Raw genomic sequence first — 17,925 nt, 5'->3', positions numbered from 1 at the left:
TTCCAAATCAGCCAATGTGATTGTCTGGATTTTTTTTCTCATTTTGTCTGTCATAGTTGAGGTCTACCTATGATGCCAATTACAGGCCTCTCTCATCTTTTTAAGTGGGAGAAGTTGCACAATTGGTGGCTGACTAAATACTTTTTTGCCCCACTGTATTAGTTTCACCTTTTAAGTTGCATTACTGAAATAAATGAACTTTTGCACGATATTCTAATTTTTTGAGTTTCACCTGTAAATATTTTCTTGTATGCTGCATAGAAAAGTGATGATACAAAAATATGTAAGTATAATGTAAAATATAAATGATTGCTGTTGTGTAAAGGTATCCCACCAGGTGTCATCAATATAGTGTTTGGCACTGGCCCGAAAGCTGGAGAGGCTCTTGTGTGCCATCCTGATGTGCCTCTCATCTCCTTTACTGGAAGCACTGTGACTGCTCAACGCATCATTGAGAGGAGTGCCCCATACTGTAAAAAGCTGTCACTGGAGCTTGGAGGAAAGAATCCAGCCATCATATTTGAAGATGCAAACCTAGAGGATTGTATCACTACTACTGTTCGCTCCAGTTTTTCCAATCAGGTAAGTGCATATTTCCACTTCGCAATATTTGTGCTCCCTTTCCCCCAACTTCAGGGTTAAGTCCCCTCATCTGCAAAAAAATCCACAGCCCCCTTTTAAATAATCTTATTGGCCAGTAAGGGTGCTTTCTTAGGATAAAAGGAAGGAGAGCTTTTAGAAACACAATGAGGGTTATTTACTATAAATGGAACATTCAAAATCTGGTGCAGCTCTGCATAGAGACCAGTTAGCTTCATATTTTATTGCCAAACCTCAATTATTATTATTATTATATACAGGATTTATATAGCGCCAACAGTTTGCTCAGCGCTTTACAAAAGAAAGGGAGACAATACAGCAGCAATACAGTTCAATACAAGAGGGTTAGGAGGGCCCTGCTCCTTGGAGCTTACGATCTAAGATTGAACAAGATGACGTTAGAAACTGATTGGCTACCATGCACGGCTGCACCCGTTTTAGTAAATCCTTCCCAATAAATCCCATAAAAAAAGGAGTGCACTGAACAGCCTTATTCTGCCCAACATGGGTAATATGGGCACTCTGTAAAGCAGAATTTCTCCTATAAAAGGTTAGCAATGATTGACAGGTTTAGCCAAGTTGGGTATGACAACTTTGCTGAGGCATATATTTGTGTGGAGCTCTAATCTGTTTTTTGTTTTTTTTCACCCCTGGAACATCACTCCAAAGATCATGTTCTTTTGGAGTGAGAAAGAGAAGAGGGAGAGAAGAAAAAAAGGAACACCAGTTTTTTAGTGTAGTGATGATTTTAGTGAGTCATGCAAAAAGGTTGGATTGTATATCAAAGGGTCTGTGTTCACCTAGGTTAACACTGCTGCTTTCAGATTTTGATACAACTTTCAGTGCAATTATATAGTGCAACTTAGATGCAACTTTGACATGGTTTGTATATGTTATGGGGCCAAAATCACACTGGAATTGTACCAAATAGTACAAGAACTAAAACCCTAACTAGTTGTTACGCTTGTAGGGAATGTATCTATGTACATGCACACCTTTGTGGTGGATCACTCTCAAGGCCATTAGAGGTCCTGTATATTCTCAAAATGAATGAATGGATGGAAGGGGTGTGGTTTATGCAACTGAGTAGACTGTAGAAGAGGGGTTATTTTTACAGCTGAATCAGAATGCAGGACCTCAAAACCTGAATTTGGGTACAGGACTTTGGAAGCCGAATCGGGCTACAGGACTTCTGGAGCTGCTTTTGGGTTGAGGGCCCCAGAAACCAAATCGGTATGCAGGACCTTGGAGGCTAAACTGGGGTACAGGACCTTAGAAGCCAAATCGGGGTGCAGGAACTCAAGAGCAGAGACAGTGTGCAAGATATCTAGAAGGGAAATGATGTGCAAATTATTTGCTTGAATGGTTTTGCACTTCAACACTGATCCAGACACAGTGCGCAAGACTTAGGGAGAAAAGATGGGTCACAAAGTTTTTGAAGCAGAGTCAGGGCACAATATCACTGAAGTAGAGACAGGGTGCAAGATTTCTGGAACAGAGACTGGGTGCAAAGCCTTTGGAACAGTCAGGGTGTAAAATCAATGAAGCGGAGACAAGGAAGCAAGATGTCTGCAACAGTGGACCTCAGATGTAGAAACAAGATGCAGAGTCTTTGGAGCAAAGTCAGAAAGCCAAGAAACTGGAGAATGGTTGAGGACCCCACTGGGCTGGAAGAGTGAGCCCATCCAAAGGATGAAACGTACCTTTTAGAAAGAAGTGGGAGGACTGATTGCAGAGAATAGTGGGATGCTGAAAGTACCAAACGCAGATTGGCAGCAACCAGAGCAGAAGCTGACACAAAGACGGACTAGACTGGGGGAGCTGGAATGGAGACAGGCTGGTCTGGAGCAGTTGGTACAAAGTTGGGCTGGCTTGAAACTGCTGGCACAACAACAGATGGCACAGAGAAACCTTGGACTGGAACAGCTGGTAGGGATACAGGCTGACCTGGACAGCAGGCATAGATGAAGAATGGACTGGAACAGCTGGCAAAAATACAGGCTGGACTGGAATATTGATCACAGAGACGGGCTGGACTGGAATAGCAGGCACAGAGACAGTCTAGACTGAGATTGGCAGGCGAGCAGGGTGATCTGAGGTTGGCAGGCAAGCAGGATAGTCTGAGGTTGGCAGGCGAGCAGGGTGGTCTGAGTTTGGCAGGCGAGCAGGGTGGTCTGAGGTTGGCAGGTGAGCAGGATGGTCTGAGGTTGGTAGGCGAGCAGGGTGATCTGAGGTTGGCAGGCGAGCAGGATGGTCTGAGGTTGGCAGGCGATCAGGATAGTCTGAGGTTGGCAGGCGAGCAGGATGGTCTGAGGTTGGCAGGCGAGCAGGATGGTCTGAGGTTGGTAGACGAGCAGGGTGATCTGAGGTTGGCAGGCGAGCAGGATGGTCTGAGGTTTGTAGGCGAGCAGGGTGATCTGAGGTTGGCAGGCGAGCAGGATGGTCTGAGGTTGGCAGGGAACAGGATAGTCTGAGGTTGGCAGGCGAGCAGGATAGTCTGAGGTTGGCAAGCAAGCAGGGTGTTCTGAGGCTGGCAGGCAAGCAAGCAGGATGGTAGGGTAGGCAAGCAGGGGGCTTGTTACAGGGCTTGTATAATTGGTGCAAACAGGAACAATGTCATGATTAGTCATTATGATATTGTAAGTGATGTTTATTAATGCTTCTATGTTTCATTTCTGTTTATGGGACAGAAGCAGTGGACTTCTACTGTGTATGGGCATCTTTATTTTTTAAGTTGGCATTCAACTCGAACAGTTAAATTATGGCTAAAAGGCTACCTACAGTAATGATCAAGATCTAATAAAAAGCACAGTGGCTAAATGGTTAGCACTTCTGCCTGGCAGTGCTAGGGTCGTTGGTTTGAATCCCAACCACGGCATCACCTGCCTGGAGTTTGTATGTTCTCTCTGTGACTGCATGGGTTTCCTCTGCGTACTCCGGTTTCCTCCCACACTCCAAAGACATGCTGCTGGTAGGTTGACCGGATCCTGTCTATATTGTCCCTAGTATGTGTATGTATGAATGTAAGTTAGGGATTTTAGATTGTATACCCCTTGAAGGTTAGGGAGTGCTGCGTAAATTCATGGAGCTATATAAGTACCTGCAATAAATAATAATAATAAATATTCCAATACTTACCAAAGAAAAACAAATCAGTAATAATTGTTAGATGTTACCACTAGATGGAGTCATTGCACATATTTTACACTTGGGAGTTTACCTAAAATAACTGTACTTGTGGATTGCAGAAACATATTCTGTATTATGATAAAACAAAGGAAATCTATTGTCAAGTCAACAAACTTATGCTAAGAGAAACCTGAGGGCTCCATTGCTGACTTTACTATAAAATGCTAGCTACCTGGCTTTAATGCCCATTTCCTGGCTTCAACATATTCTGAGTCTCTGATTGGAGCAAGTATAAAGTCAATGAACTGATGTCAAAACTCCTGATCTGGATGCATGTCTTATGTCTGTGCCTTATAAAGAACTGCAGACATGGGGGTTGATTTACTAAAGGTATAAAAACTATGCACTTTGCAAAGTTCAGTTTAACTCTGCAAGAACAGTTTCTCCAGAGCTTAGTAAATGAGCAGAAAGTCTGCTGACTACCATCATTCAATCATGTGCAAGCAAAAATGCTGTTTTTTTTTTTTTATCTTTCCTTGCATGTGATTGGGTATTCTTTGCAAAGTGAATCTTTACCTCATTTACTAAGCTCTGGAGCAACTGCTTTTGGAAGAATGCAACTACTCTTTGCAAAATGCATAGTCTATTTGCCTTTAGTAAATCGACCCCATTGGATCAGCAAGATAGCAACTGTAGCATTCAAGACTTAAAGTGGTTGTCAACCCTTACATATACCCAGTGAAGTGACTGGTCTCAGGTGATACACAGACATGAAACAAATCCTCCTACATAAGTTGTACCTATTTATCTATAGCCACCTTTCCCCTACATCCATTCAAAGTACTGAATTTACACTGGATCTCTCAGCTCTGAAAAACAGGGGACAGGAAGCTGAAGTTACATCAGCGAGGAGAGCTTTGAGAGCTGATTGGAGGGAAGGGCCACAATACCCTTCACACAGGAGCAGAGCTGAGGCTGTCATTCACAGGCTGTGCCCTCCCCTGTCACCATTTTCCTCTTGGTGTCAGAAAAACTTGTCAGAACTGATGCGTGCTTATAGCAGAGGAACAAGACAGCGAACAGAAATGACACGTAGTGCTCTGGATTGAGACAAGCACACACTATAGAGGGATATGCTTTGTTCATTATTCATGCATGAGGTTGACATAGTCTAATGCAAAGGCAGCATATTGGATTCAGAGCTCTCACATAACTTTTAGAGATGCTGTATAGGTGAATAAATATAGCATTCTCCTTCAGACAGGTATATAGCTTGATAATAGATCCCCCAAAAAATGAATAAAACACAGGTGAAAAGATAGCAGTAGTTTGGGGTCAGTGACTGTAGAAGGAGTATACTGATAAAACCATGATTCTTAAGCTCCCTTAAAGATTGGGGAAAAAGTAAAAAGTGGCTCATCTGACCAAGGGGTGTCCAATAAACAACCCATAGCAGTAATCATTTCACATTCTGTAAAAGCACAGCTACAGTGTGAGAGATGCATAATTACAGAATACACTGTAGCCAGTTAAAGATGAGAGTAAAGGTTTACCGTAGTTGTTGCCCCAGGCAACCATATTTATTGCTCATTTTTAATGTGCAACGAAAGGTGGTACTTTATTGGTTGTTATGGGCAATAGCTTTCACTTTGGCTCTATCTTTCTTTGATCAGATATTCGTGAATCAGTCTGCATTGCAAAGACATACCAATATCCCAACATTGGGATTGCATTCATATTATGAAGGAAAACTGATTTTTGACCTGCTGGAAAAATAAGGATGTATTTTATTTTTCATTTTACAGGGGGAGATTTGTCTCTGCACAAGCAGGATTTATGTTCAGCATTCACTCTATGAAGAGTTCCTCAAGAGATTTGTAGAAGCTACCAGAAAATGGAAGGTCGGAATCCCATCTGATCCGTCAGCCAGCATGGGAGCTTTGATCAGTCAGAACCATTTAGCAAAAGTAAGTGATTAATGGTAATGCAGTCCTAAAGAGGAAACTTGCATGAAACCTTAGTCATGTAAAGAAACCTACATGAATATTAGGCATGTAAAGAAACCTACATGAATATTAGGCATGTAAAAAAACCTACGTGAATATTAGGCATGTAAAGAAACCTACATGAATATTAGGCATGTAAAGAAACCTACATGAATATTAGGCATGTAAAGAAACCTACATGAATATTAGGCATGTAAAGAAAACTACATGAATATTAGGCATGTGAAGAAACCTACATGAATATTAGGCATGTAAAGAAACCTACATGAATATTAGGCATGTAAAGAAACCTACATGAATATTAGGCATGTAAAGAAACCTACATGAATATTAGGCATGTAAAGAAACCTACATGAATATTAGGCATGTAAAAAAACCTACGTGAATATTAGGCATGTAAAGAAACCTACATGAATATTAGGCATGTAAAGAAACCTACATGAATATTAGGCATGTAAAGAAACCTACATGAATATTAGGCATGTAAAGAAAACTACATGAATATTAGGCATGTAAAGAAACCTACATGAATATTAGGCATGTAAAGAAACCTACATGAATATTAGGCATGTAAAGAAACCTACATGAATATTAGGCATGTAAAGAAAACTACGTGAATATGAGGCATGTGAAGAAACCTACGTGAATATGAGGCATGTGAAGAAACCTACATGAATATTAGGCATGTAAAGAAACCTACATGAATATTAGGCATGTAAAGAAACCTACATGAATATTAGGCATGTAAAGAAAACTACGTGAATATGAGGCATGTGAAGAAACCTACGTGAATATGAGGCATGTGAAGAAACCTACATGAATATTAGGCATGTAAAGAAACCTACATGAATATTAGGCATGTGAAGAAACCTACGTGAATATGAGGCATGTGAAGAAACCTACATGAATATTAGGCATGTAAAGAAACCTACTTGAATATTAGGCATGTAAACAAACCTACATGAATATGAGGCATGTAAAGAAACCTACATGAATATTAGGCATGTACAGTAAAGAAACCTACGTGAATATTAGGCATGTGAAGAAACCTACATGAATATTAGGCATGTAAAGAACCCTACATGAATATGAGGCATGTAAAGAAACCTACATGAATATTAGGCATGTAAAGAAACTTACATGAATATTAGGCATGTAAAGAAACCTACATGAATATTAGGCATGTAAAGAAACCCACATGAATGAGGCATGTAAAGAAACCTACATGAATATTAGGCATGTAAAGAAACCTACATGAATATTAGGCATGTACAGTAAAGAAACCTACGTGAATATTAGACATGTGAAGAAACCTACATGAATATTAGGCATGTAAAGAAACCTACATGAATATTAGGCATGTAAAGAAACCCACATGAATGAGGCATGTAAAGAAACCTACATGAATATTAGGCATGTAAAGAAACCTACATGAATATTAGGCATGTACAGTAAAGAAACCTACGTGAATATTAGACATGTGAAGAAACCTACATGAATATTAGGCATGTAAAGAAACCTACATGAATATTAGGCATGTAAAGAAACCTACATGAATATTAGGCATGTAAAGAAAACTACATGAATATTAGGCATGTGAAGAAACCTACATGAATATTAGGCATGTAAAGAAACCTACATGAATATTAGGCATGTAAAGAAACCTACATGAATATGAGGCATGTAAAGAAACCTACATGAATATTAGGCATGTAAAGAAACCTACATGAATATTAGGCATGTACAGTAAAGAAACCTACGTGAATATTAGACATGTGAAGAAACCTACATGAATATTAGGCATGTAAAGAAACCTACATGAATATTAGGCATGTAAAGAAACCCACATGAATGAGGCATGTAAAGAAACCTACATGAATATTAGGCATGTAAAGAAACCTACATGAATATTAGGCATGTACAGTAAAGAAACCTACGTGAATATTAGACATGTGAAGAAACCTACATGAATATTAGGCATGTAAAGAAACCTACATGAATATTAGGCATGTAAAGAAACCTACATGAATATTAGGCATGTACAGTAAAGAAACCTACGTGAATATTAGGCATGTAAAGAAAACTACGTGAATATGAGGCATGTGAAGAAACCTACGTGAATATGAGGCATATGAAGAAACCTACATGAATATTAGGCATGTAAAGAAACCTACATGAATATTAGGCATGTAAAGAAACCTACATGAATATTAGGCATGTAAAGAAAACTACGTGAATATGAGGCATGTGAAGAAACCTACGTGAATATGAGGCATGTGAAGAAACCTACATGAATATTAGGCATGTAAAGAAACCTACATGAATATTAGGCATGTGAAGAAACCTACGTGAATATGAGGCATGTGAAGAAACCTACATGAATATTAGGCATGTAAAGAAACCTACTTGAATATTAGGCATGTAAACAAACCTACATGAATATGAGGCATGTAAAGAAACCTACATGAATATTAGGCATGTACAGTAAAGAAACCTACGTGAATATTAGGCATGTGAAGAAACCTACATGAATATTAGGCATGTAAAGAACCCTACATGAATATGAGGCATGTAAAGAAACCTACATGAATATTAGGCATGTAAAGAAACTTACATGAATATTAGGCATGTAAAGAAACCTACATGAATATTAGGCATGTAAAGAAACCCACATGAATGAGGCATGTAAAGAAACCTACATGAATATTAGGCATGTAAAGAAACCTACATGAATATTAGGCATGTACAGTAAAGAAACCTACGTGAATATTAGACATGTGAAGAAACCTACATGAATATTAGGCATGTAAAGAAACCTACATGAATATTAGGCATGTAAAGAAACCCACATGAATGAGGCATGTAAAGAAACCTACATGAATATTAGGCATGTAAAGAAACCTACATGAATATTAGGCATGTACAGTAAAGAAACCTACGTGAATATTAGACATGTGAAGAAACCTACATGAATATTAGGCATGTAAAGAAACCTACATGAATATTAGGCATGTAAAGAAACCTACATGAATATTAGGCATGTAAAGAAAACTACATGAATATTAGGCATGTGAAGAAACCTACATGAATATTAGGCATGTAAAGAAACCTACATGAATATTAGGCATGTAAAGAAACCTACATGAATATGAGGCATGTAAAGAAACCTACATGAATATTAGGCATGTAAAGAAACCTACATGAATATTAGGCATGTACAGTAAAGAAACCTACGTGAATATTAGACATGTGAAGAAACCTACATGAATATTAGGCATGTAAAGAAACCTACATGAATATTAGGCATGTAAAGAAACCCACATGAATGAGGCATGTAAAGAAACCTACATGAATATTAGGCATGTAAAGAAACCTACATGAATATTAGGCATGTACAGTAAAGAAACCTACGTGAATATTAGACATGTGAAGAAACCTACATGAATATTAGGCATGTAAAGAAACCTACATGAATATTAGGCATGTAAAGAAACCTACATGAATATTAGGCATGTACAGTAAAGAAACCTACGTGAATATTAGGCATGTAAAGAAACCTACATGAATATTAGGCATGTGAAGAAGCCTACATGAATATGAGGCATGTAAAGAAACCTACATGAATATGAGGCATGTAAAGAAACCTACATGAATATTAGGCATGTAAAGAAACCTACATGAATATTAGGCATGTAAAGAAACCTACATGAATATGAGGCATGTAAAGAAACCTACATGAATATTAGGCATGTGAAGAAACCTACATGAATATGAGGCATGTAAAGAAACCTACATGAATATTAGGCATGTAAAGAAACAGACATGAATATGAGGCATGTAAAGAAACCTACATGAATATTAGGCATGTAAAGAAACCTACATGAATATTAGGCATGTAAAGAAACCTACATCAGTGGTTCTCAACCTTTCTAATGCCGCGACCCCTTAATACAGTTCCTCATGTTGTGGTGACCCCCAACCATAAAATTATTTTCATTGCTACTTCATAACTGTAATTTTGCAGTGGGAGGAGTAGTGCCATGTCATTGGTGTCAGTGGAAGGAGTAGTGCCCCATCACTGATGTCAGTGGGATGAATAGTGCCCCATCGTTGGTATCAGTGGGAGGAATAGTGCCCCATCATTGGTGTCAGTGGCAGGAATAGTGCCCCATCGTTGGTATCAGTGGGAGGAATAGTGCCCCATCACTGATGTCAGTGGGATGAATAGTGCCCCATCATTGGTGTCAGTGGGAGGAATAGTGCCCCATCACTGGTGTCAGTGGGAGGAATAGTGCGGAATAGTGCCCCATCGTTGGTGTCAGTGGGAGGAATAGTGCCCCATCGTTGGTGTCAGTGGGAGGAATAGTGCCCCATCGTTGGTGTCAGTGGGAGGAATAGTGCCCCATCGTTGGTGTCAGTGGGAGGAATAGTGCCCCATCGTTGGTGTCAGTGGGAGGAATAGTGCCCCATCGTTGGTGTCAGTGGGAGGAATAGTGCCCCATCGTTGGTATCAGTGGGAGGAATAGTGCCCCATCGTTGGTGTCAGTGGGAGGAATAGTGCCCCATCGTTGGAGTCAGTGGGAGGAATAGTGCCCCATCCTTGGTGTCAGTGGGAGGAATAGTGCCCCATCATTGGTGTCAGTGGGAGGAGTAGTGCCCCATCATTGGTGTCAGTGGGGGGAGTAGTGCCCCATCATTGGTGTCAGTGGGGGGAGTAGTGCTCCATCACTGGTGTCAGTGGGGGGAGTAGTGCCCCATCACTGGTGTCAGTGGGAGGAGTAGTGCTCCATCACTGGTGTCAGTGGGAGGAATAGTGCCACATCATTGGTGTCAGTGGGAGGAATAGTGCCCCATCATTGAGTCAGTGGGAGGAGTAGTGCCCCATCATTGGTGTCAGTGGGAGGAGTAGTGCCCCATCATTGGTGTCAGTGGGAGGAGTAGTGCCCCATCATTGGTGTCAGTGGGGGGAGTAGTGCCCCATCATTGGTGTCAGTGGGGGGAGTAGTGCTCCATCACTGGTGTCAGTGGGGGGAGTAGTGCCCCATCACTGGTGTCAGTGGGAGGAGTAGTGCTCCATCACTGCTGTCAGTGGGAGGAATAGTGCCACATCATTGGTGTCAGTGGGGGGAGTAGTGCCCCATCATTGGTGTCAGTGGGGGGAGTAGTGCCCCATCATTGGTGTCAGTGGGAGGAATAGTGCCCCATCACTGGTGTCAGTGGGGGGAGTAGTGCCCCATCACTGGTGTCAGTGGGAGTAGTGCCCCATCACTGGTGTCAGTGGGAGGAATAGTGCCACATCATTGGTGTCAGTGGGAGGAATAGTGCCCCATCATTGATGTCAGTGTGGTGGAGGGGAGAATAGTGCCCCATCATTGGGGTCGGGGGGGGGAAATAGTGCCCCATCGTTGGTGTCAGTGGGGGGAGGAATAGTGCCCCATCATTGGTGTCAGTGGGAGGAATAGTGCCCCATCATTGATGTCAGTGTGGTGGAGGGGAGAATAGTGCCCCATCGTTGGGGTCAGGGGGGGGGGGAAATAGTGCCCCATCGTTGGTGTCAGTGGGGGGAGGAATAGTGCCCCATTGTTGGTGTCAGTGGGGGGAGGAATAGTGCCCCATCATTGGTGTCAGTGGGGGGAGGAATAGTGCCCCATCGTTGGTGTCAGTGGGGGGAGGAATAGTGCCCCATCGTTGGTGTCAGTGGGGGGAAGAATAGTGCCCCATCGTTGGTGTCAGTGGGGGGAGTAATAGTGCCCCATCATTGGTGTCAGTGGGAGGAATAGTGCCCCATCATTGATGTCAGTGTGCCATCGAGGAATAGTGCCCCATCGTTGGTGTCAGTGGGGGGAAGAATAGTGCCCCATCGTTGGTGTCAGTGGGGGGAGGAATAGTGCCCCATCGTTGGTGTCAGTGGGGGGAGGAATAGTGCCCCATCATTGGTGTCAGTGGGAGGAATAGTGCCCCATCATTGATGTCAGTGTGGTGGAGGGGAGAATAGTGCCCCATCATTGGGGTCAGGGGGGGGGGGGAAATAGTGCCCCATCGTTGGTGTCAGTGGGGGGAGGAAAAGTGCCCCATTGTTGGTGTCAGTGGGGGGAGGAATAGTGCCCCATCGTTGGTGTCAGTGGGGGGAGGAATAGTGCCCCATCGTTGGTGTCAGTGGGGGGAGGAATACTGCCACATCGTTGGTGTCAGTGGGGGGAGGAATAGTGCCCCATCGTTGGTGTCAGTGGGGGGAGGAATAGTGCCCCATCGTTGGTGTCAGTGGGGGGAGGAATAGTGCCCCATCGTTGGTGTCAGTTGGGGGAGGAATAGTGCCCCATCGTTGGTGTCAGTGGGGGGAGGAATAGTGCCCCATCGTTGGTGTCAGTGGGGGGAGGAATAGTGCCCCATCGTTGGTGTCAGTGGGGGGAGGAATAGTGCCCCATCGTTGGTGTCAGTGGGGGGAGGAATAGTGCCCCATCGTTGGTGTCAGTGGGGGGAGGAATAGTGCCCCATCGTTGGTGTCAGTGGGGGGAGGAATAGTGCCCCATCGTTGGTGTCAGTGGGGGGAAGAATAGTGCCCCATCGTTGGTGTCAGTGGGGGGAGGAATAGTGCCCCATCGTTGGTGTCAGTTGGGGGGAGGAATAGTGCCCCATCGTTGGTGTCAGTGGGGGGAGGAATAGTGCCCCATCGTTGGTGTCAGTGGGGGGAGGAATAGTGCCCCATCGTTGGTGTCAGTGGGGGGAGGAATAGTGCCCCATCGTTGGTGTCAGTGGGGGGAAGAATAGTGCCCCATCGTTGGTGTCAGTGGGGGGAGGAATAGTGCCCCATCGTTGGTATTAGTGACACAAATGATGGGGCACTATTCCTCCCACTGACACCAATGATACTTACTTTGCTGACCCCTGCTCCAGCCTGGGCTCGCTCTCTCGCTTACCTGTCAGCTGTCTTCCTTCTCTGGCCACTCTCCTCTTCACTCGCTCCGGCAGCTCCCTCGGTCTTCTTTGATGTACGCGCGCTGCCGCTCGGCTCCTCCTCTCCAAGCTCCACCTCCTCGCCGGTGATTGGCCGCCTGTGTGCCTCTCCTGAGCTACAGTTCCAGTGGCCAATCAGCGGCGAGGAGGCGGAGCTGCTGAGCGATCCCGGAGGTGTGGCCAGGTGACAGCAGCGTATCATCCCGCCCACACATCGCCGGAGACTGCAGCGGTGTCTCGGTTCCTAAGACCATCGGAAATATGTGTTTTCCGATGGTCTTAGGCGACCCCTGGGAAATGGTCGTTCGACCCCCAAAGGGGTCGCGACCCCCAGGTTGAGAACCGCTGACCTACATCAATATTAGGCATATACAGTAAAGAAAGCTACATGAATATTAGGCATGTAAAGAAACCTACATGAATATTAGGCATGTACAGTAAAGAAACCTACATGAATATTAGGCATGTAAAGAAACCTACATGAATATTAGGCATGTAAAGAAACCTACGTGAATATTAGGCATGTAAAGAAACCTACGTGAATATTAGGCATGTACAGTAAAAAAACCTACGTGAATATTAGGCATGTGAAGAAACCTACATGAATATGAGGCATGTAAAGAAACCTACATGAATATGAGGCATGTAAAGAAACCTACATGAATATTAGGCATGTAAAGAAACCTACGTGAATATTAGGCATGTAAAGAAACCTACATGAATATTAGGCATGTAAAGAAACCTACATGAATATGAGGCATGTAAAGAAACCTACTTGAATATGAGGCATGTAAAGAAACCTACATGAATATTAGGCATGTAAAGAAACCTACATGAATATTAGGCATGTAAAGAAACCTACATGAATATTAGGCATGTAAAGAAACCTACATGAATATGAGGCATGTAAAGAAACCTACATGAATATTAGGCATGTAAAGAAACCTACATGAATATGAGGCATGTAAAGAAACCTACATGAATATTAGGCATGTAAAGAAACCTACATGAATATGAGGCATGTAAAGAAACCTACTTGAATATGAGGCATGTAAAGAAACCTACATGAATATGAGGCATGTAAAGAAACCTACATGAATATTAGGCATGTAAAGAAACCTACATGAATATTAGGCATGTAAAGAAACCTACATGAATATTAGGCATGTAAAGAAACCTACATGAATATGAGGCATGTAAAGAAACCTACTTGAATATGAGGCATGTAAAGAAACCTACATGAATATGAGGCATGTAAAGAAACCTACATGAATATTAGGCATGTAAAGAAACCTACATGAATATTAGGCATGTAAAGAAACCTACATGAATATGAGGCATGTAAAGAAACCTACATGAATATGAGGCATGTAAAAAAATTATGAGGTGCCTGTTTGAAAATTGATTTGTTTTTCAGTAGAATTCACCATTTTTCAATATTTTTTCTACTACAAACTAATGCAACTGAAATTCCAGAAAACTTAGGCTCCTTTCACACTGATGGCCCAATCGGGTCCGCCCATCAGTTTTTCAGGCAGACCCAATAGGACCATCCATAACTCTTGGAACCTTGGGTTTCACCAGACATGTTTCTGCTGACACCCAGTGCCATCCGATCCGATTACACTGAAAACAGATGGATGGGGATCCATTCCCCATCTGTCTGGCAGATCGGATGGATGACAGGCCGATGGAAATAGACAGGCGGTCCATTTCCATCTGACCACCCCATAGAAAATAACAGGCTGTGTCTGTGTCCACACTGCATAACAGAGAGAACACGGACCTGTCGTCCGCTTGCTCAGCGGGGATCAGCGGAGAGATCCCCTGCTGAGCAGGTGGATCCGCTTGAAGGAGTCTGCTTGTCTTAAAAATATAATGTTTATTTGTATCAAATTTTTTACCTCAATAAAGGAACCATCTGCAAATAGTGCAGACATTTCCCAGTTGGAGAATTACTATGGAGCAGTAACTTTACTACTTCATACAGAAATGGACAGTAAATCACTGGCTATTCTACTAGAATCACTAGTCTGGACACCTGATCACTGCTCTGATTATCAAATCTACTGAGAAAATATGGTATGAAATAATCCAGACCATGTCTGTCTATTAAAGTGTCACTAAAATAATTGGTATAAACCCTGTCAGTGTTTTTTTTTTTTTTTTTTTTTTCACACCATCCGTGTCCCAATGGGAAGATGTCCCTTCACAGGGAGTGAGAGGGAATCCTGGGGGGGGGAGGGGGGGTCACTAGGGTCACCAGAAATAGTGTCCCCATTGAAAGATTCCCCTCTATTACTGTTCTGATATCTACCCCAAATTTTGGATTTTCTTTTACTTTCACTTTCAATGATAATGGTGAACAGGACAAATAGAGACAACGAATCTTCCTGATGGAGGCACAGAAAGCAATACAAACTGACAAGAGTTCTAATCCCTCTCTACTCTATCCAAAATAAAAAAAACTAGATGGCCTTTAGGGACACTTTAGTCACTTGAATCTCTCCATTTTAACCTTGAGATATATTATCAAAAAACCTTTATATACTTAGTATACTTTAGTGTAGTATATACACAATATTTCCAAAAGTATTGGGACACCCCTCCAAATCATTGGATTCAGATGTTCCAATCACCTCCATGGCCACAGGTGTATAAAATCATCACTTAGGCATGCAGACTGCTTCTACAAACATTTGTGAAAGAATGGGTCACTCTCAGGAGCTCAGTGAATTCAAGCGTGGTACAGTGATGGGTTGTCAGCTGTGCAATAAGTCCATCCGTGAAATTTCCTTGCTAATAAATATTTCACGGTCAACTGTTAGTGGTATAATAACAAAGTGGAAGCAACTGGAAACAATAGCAACTCAGCCACAAAGTGGTAGGCCACATAAAATGACAGAGCAGGATCAGCGCACGCTGAAGCGCATAATGCGCAGAAGTTGCCAACTGTCTGCAGAGTCAATAGCTAAAGACCTCCAAACTTTGTGTGGCCTTCAGATTAGCACAACAACAGTGTGTAGATAACTTCATGGAATGGGTTTCCATGGTCGAGCAGCTGCATTCAAGCCTTACATCACCAAGTGCAATGCAAAGCGTCGGATGCAGTGGTGTAAAGCACGTCGCCACTGGACTCAAGAGCAGTGGAGACATGTTCTCTGGAGTGATTAATCATCCTTCTCTGTCTGGCAATCTGATTGACATGTTTGGGTTTGGTGGTTGTCAGGAGAACGGTACTTGCCTGACTGCATTGTGCCAAGTGTAAAGTTTGGTGGAGGGGGGATTATGGTGTGGGGTTGTCTTTCAGGGGTTGGGCTTGGCCCCTTAGTTCCAGTGAAGGGTAAGGTCAGTGCCTGACCTCATAAATCCGCTTCTGGAAGAATGGTCAAACATTCCCATAGACACACTCCTAAACCTTGTGGACAGCCTTCCCAGAAGAGTTGAAGCTGTTATAGCTGCAAAGGGTGGGGCCAACTCAATATTGAACCCTACGGACTAAGACTGGGATGCCATTAAAGTTCATGTGCGTGTAAAGGCAGGCGTCCCAATACTTTTGGTATTATAGTGTATTTACACTTAATAAACAATATATTTTCCCATCTGCTAATGAATATAACAGAACATTTATTCAATATCTTTTGATATGATTTTACATCTGAAATGTATTGACTATGCAAGCAATTCTATCTATCTTTGCTAATTATGATGGAATTGAATGGAATAATGTTTTAAAATAACTTATAGCTCATATATGCATATATAAAGACATCATCTCAGAGATTGTGTCTTGTAACAATCTGATTTATGATTCTGAATACAATAGATATACATTTTTTAAAATAAATACACCACAAGTTTAAAATATATTAATTCAACGTACATTGTATACAAATTGTGTACAAATGGACACAATTACCTGGTTTTACCAGTAGGTGGCTCCTTGCACATAGATTCTCTATGTGAGTTTGCAGTAGCTCTGAGGATTGGGGAGATTTTGATTGTTTTATGTAACACTACTGTGACATTTTTTCTTTTTACATCTAAGAAAACTGTAGAGCTTTCAGTTTTAGGCAGTTTTCTATTTCCAATGTCTGCTGTTGGCACAGTTTTGTCTTTGGACAGGTTGCTGCAGAATAACAAGCTGTGTTGAACTCCTGATATACTCTGTCCCCTAGGTAAAAGGCTATGTGAAAAAGGCTTTAGAGGAGGGAGCTACTGTTGTTTGTGGAGAAGGTGAGGATATATTAAACATCCCACCAGAAAACCAGGGTGGCTACTTCATGTTGCCTACAGTGATAATCGGGCTGAAAGAAACATCTTGTTGTATGCAAGAAGAGATATTTGGACCGGTCACATGTGTTGTTCCTTTTGACACAGAAGAAGAGGTTATTGAAAAAGCCAATGGAGTCAAATATGGCCTGGCTGCTACTATATGGACAAGAGACGTGGGACGTGCCCACCGTGTTGCTAAGAGATTGCAGTCAGGTCTTGTATGGACCAATTGTTGGCTTGTGAGAGACCTTAACCTACCTTTTGGAGGCATGAAAGCATCAGGACTGGGAAGAGAAGGAGCAAAAGATTCCTATGAATTCTTTACTGAGGTGAAAACGGTCACCATAAAACATTGATATTATTTTTTTATATACATTTACAATGAATAAAATCTGTGCTAACATTTAACATGATTGTATTATTTTATTGTTTCACAATCTTCATAAGGCTAATAAGAATTTAAATAGGATATGGAAGGCATCTGGTTCCACTAGCCAGTCCAACCACCCCTGTGGCAAGCCCAAGTCTAAGGAAGTAGCCAAAATCGTCCACATTATATGTCCGAAGAAAGAACAAAGTCATGGTTGCTCTATAGAAACCAAATTATTTATTGCATTCTTCCATAGAGAAAAGGAAGACTGGTAGCTGAAGGGAAACGCAGACAGTCTAAAACAATTCTTACTTTCAGACCATTGTCATCAGGACTAAAAGAAATGAGAAATACAACATGTTACTGTAGCTGGATGTGAGGGAATATCTTCCAATGGGGACACCTATTCTGAAAACGGAGAGGGTATTTAGCCTCACCTTGGGGAGATTTTCTCTCATTTCTTGCTGTTTCCATGACAGGAAGCAAAGGGAAATCTCTCCAAATGGGAAACAGGCAGAAAAAAAAACCACAACAGGGATTTCAACCCTTCCCTTTTTTGTCAAAAGCAAAAAAAAGTTTGTGAATCAGATA

At 42.1% G+C, this 17,925-nt stretch overlaps 1 protein-coding gene across 1 annotated transcript in view; it reads left to right on the top strand.

The window, feature by feature from the left end:
* Positions 1-17,372, top strand: part of ALDH8A1 (aldehyde dehydrogenase 8 family member A1) — a 53,809-nt gene extending 36,437 nt beyond the window's left edge. Inside the window, exons 5-7 of the mRNA XM_089676198.1 lie at positions 326-582; positions 5,535-5,696; positions 16,868-17,372. Of these exons, the coding sequence (XP_089532324.1) occupies positions 326-582; positions 5,535-5,696; positions 16,868-17,320 (872 nt within the window). The 3' untranslated portion in view covers positions 17,321-17,372. The remainder of the gene's footprint in view (positions 1-325; positions 583-5,534; positions 5,697-16,867) is intronic.
* Positions 17,373-17,925: the final 553 nt, after the last annotated feature.

This window comes from Staurois parvus, unplaced genomic scaffold (assembly GCF_062004578.1).
Source record: "Staurois parvus isolate SC_StPar_1 unplaced genomic scaffold, SC_StPar_1.0 ptg000165l, whole genome shotgun sequence".
Classification (NCBI taxonomy): Eukaryota; Metazoa; Chordata; class Amphibia; order Anura; family Ranidae; genus Staurois; species Staurois parvus.
The sequence above is the reverse complement of the archived record's forward strand: the minus strand, read 5'-3'. Positions and strand labels throughout refer to the sequence as shown.